This window comes from Limulus polyphemus, unplaced genomic scaffold, assembly GCF_000517525.1.
Source record: "Limulus polyphemus unplaced genomic scaffold, Limulus_polyphemus-2.1.2 Scaffold663, whole genome shotgun sequence".
NCBI lineage: Eukaryota > Metazoa > Arthropoda > Merostomata > Xiphosura > Limulidae > Limulus > Limulus polyphemus.
The window spans coordinates 152,049-155,683 of NW_013666273.1; the positions used below are offsets into that span (position 1 = coordinate 152,049).

General features: G+C 34.9%; 1 protein-coding gene across 3 annotated transcripts in view; it reads right to left on the bottom strand.

Annotated features, from left to right (window-relative positions):
• Positions 1–3,635, bottom strand: part of LOC106459808 (cAMP-specific 3',5'-cyclic phosphodiesterase 4C-like) — a 130,061-nt gene that overhangs the window by 63,221 nt on the left and 63,205 nt on the right. For all 3 annotated transcript variants that reach the window (XM_022386354.1, XM_013919470.2, XM_022386353.1), the window contains exon 2: positions 2,877–3,056. In XM_022386354.1, the coding sequence (XP_022242062.1) occupies positions 2,877–3,056 (180 nt within the window). The remainder of the gene's footprint in view (positions 1–2,876; positions 3,057–3,635) is intronic.

The window sequence follows — 3,635 nt, forward strand, 5'->3', positions numbered from 1 at the left end:
TAGATGAAATGTCGTTACACCGTTTGGTTGTAGACTAGATGAAATGTCGTCACACCGTTGAGCGGGCATCAAGCGCAGCAGAGTTAACTCCACCCACTCTCTTTACATAGCTCGGAACAACTCAGTTCAAACGTATTATATAGTTGTCTTATAACAAGTTTTCATACGAGAAATATATTTAGTCGTCACGCAATGACATCGTCTATTCCTATCCATTAATATCCAAAATAATACAAAGAAAATTTCTGCGTGAGCAATCACATTAAGACCCATTTAATCCACTCCTTGATAGGTAAAATTCTTACAGGGTTTTACTTATCTGAATAAATTCTCTCTCTCCTCAGAGAAATTTGGTTAACAGACTTACTGATAACTCTTTAGAAAAATTTATTTTTATTGCCAGAAAATCAGTCGTTTTATTGAGCTTTAGGGAAAAACTACAGGGGGAATAAGTGTTGATGTTGTGAACAAAACAGATGCTTTAAAACAAAGATTTTTAAGGAATCGCAAGATTTAGAGTTTTGACGGGATTCATAAGACTCAAAATCTTATGCTTTTCTTAACCTCTGAACTCAAACTTAAAAAAACAACAAAAAACTTATATTAAAACTGTTTTTTCCAAATTTACAGAATTTTGTTTTTACTCGATCGTACTATTTAAATGATACTGTAATCTTTGGTGATATTGTATCTCCCTTGTTTGTCTGTTTTCCTTTAGTGCAATAAAAACCACTGTCGTAGTCTCTAATTTTAACACAATATCGAAAAATGTTCAAGAGAACATTTTTAACTGAAGAATAGAGAATGCTTGAAAGTTCACTTTTTCTTGAACATAAAATTAATGTACACTATGACGACGGAACAAAGACAGTGTTTACTACATTGACAAAACATAAAACAATGTACATTATGTCGATAGAAAATAAGAAAATGCACATAGTGTAAACAGAACATTAGGTAATGTATACTGTATCTAAATAACACGACACAATGAATACTAATTCACACAATGTATATTGTTTTATGTTCTGTCGTCTCTTGTCTTGCGACATAATGTGCATTGTTTTATATACAGTCGACACAATGTACATTGTTTTATGTTCTGTCGACGTAGTGTACATTGTCTAATGTTCTGTCAACACAATGTACATTGTCTCTTGTCTTGCGACATAATGTGCATTGTTTTATATACAGTCGGATGTACATTGTGTTGACAGAACATTAGACAATGTACACTACGTCGACAAAACAATATACGATGTGTTGGCAGAACATTAGACAATGTACACTACGTCGACAGAACATAAAACAATATACATTGTGTTGGCAGAACAATGCGTGTGTGACCAGTGCACAATACAGTCTGTATAGAAAACACAGACTGTGCACACAGTGTGAGAAGAGCACATGTTAAATAAAAATACATTTTATGAGCACAAGACAGTCTGCACTGAGTAAAAGAACACAGACTATGTAGTCAGTGTAAAGAGAACACGAGATATACGTTGTGGAACAACAAGGTAATGTATATTGAGTAAACAAGAACAAAATAATGCATACTTTATAAACAAAAACAAGATAATGGATAATATATTAATATAAGGCAAGATGGTGAATATAATACAAAATAAATTACTCTATATATATATGCAAAAATGCTGATGGTTACACATCCTTCCTCCATTTTTTTCAGCTATTAACCATGAAATATGTGGACGCAAAAATATAAAAATATGATAACGTATTCCAATCATTTTATCCCCTACAAATTTAATGCGACATTTTGACGTCCTATAATCTGGGCCTTCTAATCCGGGCAGATGCTAAGGTCTTCCAGTTACGCTCCTGTACTGTATGAATACAACAAAAGACAGTGTACAACTGTGTGAAAAAACCAAAACAAAGGACAAGGTCCACTGGCTGAAGAGAACATAAAATAGTGTATACTACATGTTTAACAAAGTTTGTGTAGTGTAAAAAGAACACAGACTGTGTGAGCGTGGTCACGCTAAAGCGTTGATACTGTTTTAGACAAATTACATATTACGATCATTCGTTAAACATAGCTAAAACAGTTGCAAAATATGGATATGCGCATGCTCGAGTTTTAATAAGTAAATCGAAAAGAACAACTTGTTTATCAAAACCAAAACAATCTATTTACGTAGAACTTGCATTTTTAATACTGTATAAAACATGTTTTTTTCTTTTCTTTTAGAGGCAGAGTTCAGAATTTCTTTAAAAAAAATGGCTTCAAGAGGCAGTTTCTTGTGACAAATTGTTCTGGCAGAGAGCCTGAGGTGCGTCGTATAGAGAACACCATTTTCTAAGAATTGTTTATATTTGTTCTGACCTAAACTTCCTCGTGTCCGTTTCTTTGTGGCACAAACTGAAGTGAAATGCGACGTCTTGTGGTAAATATTTTAAGAATCTGTATTATATAGATTTTTTTTAAATTCTGGCGAATTTTCCCGTGTTGTTCTTCTTATAAAACTTTAGAAAAAATCTTTACACACAAACAAGTTTTCAACAACAATCGGAGACTCACTTAAATTGATCGGTTACTTGAGAGAAACTTTCATATGATACTTGATTTCTAAGAATCGCTATCTTAAAAGTGCTTTTTTCTCTGATTCCGGAAGACATTTATGTACGTGTGGGTGGATGAAAACCGTTATGCAGTTTGTTTCTAAGGCAAGCCTTCTTACGATGATTTATGTACGTGTGGGTGGATGAAAACCGTTATGCAGTTTGTTTCTAAGGCAAGCCTTCTTACGATGATTTATGTACGTGTGGGTGGATGAAAACCGTTATGCAGTTTGTTTCTAAGGCAAACCTTCCAATTATAGGAAACTTAAATAAAGTTAAGTACTTACGACTCACTACCAAGAGACGAATGTCTGGACATGGACTTCGGAGACATCTCGAACTCGCTGTCCGATCTATACAGGAAAGATTCCCGACGCTGGGGCATAGAATGTAGAACCAGGCCAGTTGAAGGACTAGTAGCGTCCAGGAGATTTCTATTTTGTCCACTTCCATCATCTACGTCAAAACTACAATAAAAAATAATTATTAAACTTCCACTTGCCACTTGTAATTATATTTATAGCCACTAAGTTAACAATTTACGGGATCATGTTTTACTTCAATGAAGCTCACTGTATTCAAGTCAGCCAATACGTTACAGTTTACGGGATCATGTTTTACTTCACTTTACCATTTCACTAAAAATTGAGATTCAATAACCAAAGATCACCTAAGGTATTTAACAATAAAACTGCAGACTTGAATACAAAATAAAATGTGCTGCGGGTAAAACATGCCGGTTATTATAGAGCTGTAGCCGAGGATTCCGATTGGACAAAATATGGTGATGTTGTGTCAATGAGTCTCATTGACAACTAGGCAAACGCAACAATGAATTTCAGTTAATGGTTATGTTTTTGTGTGCCAACAGTACCAAGCGTGGGGCGTGGGGCGCGCGTATACCCAATTCGATTTTATTACTCATCATGACCTCTACCAACCTATCCTCAAATCTAATTACATGTCCAAAGCAGCGAATTATCCGTTTTGCCTCCCAGTGGCACAGCGGCATGTCTGCGGATTAAGACGCTAGAATCGGGGTTTCG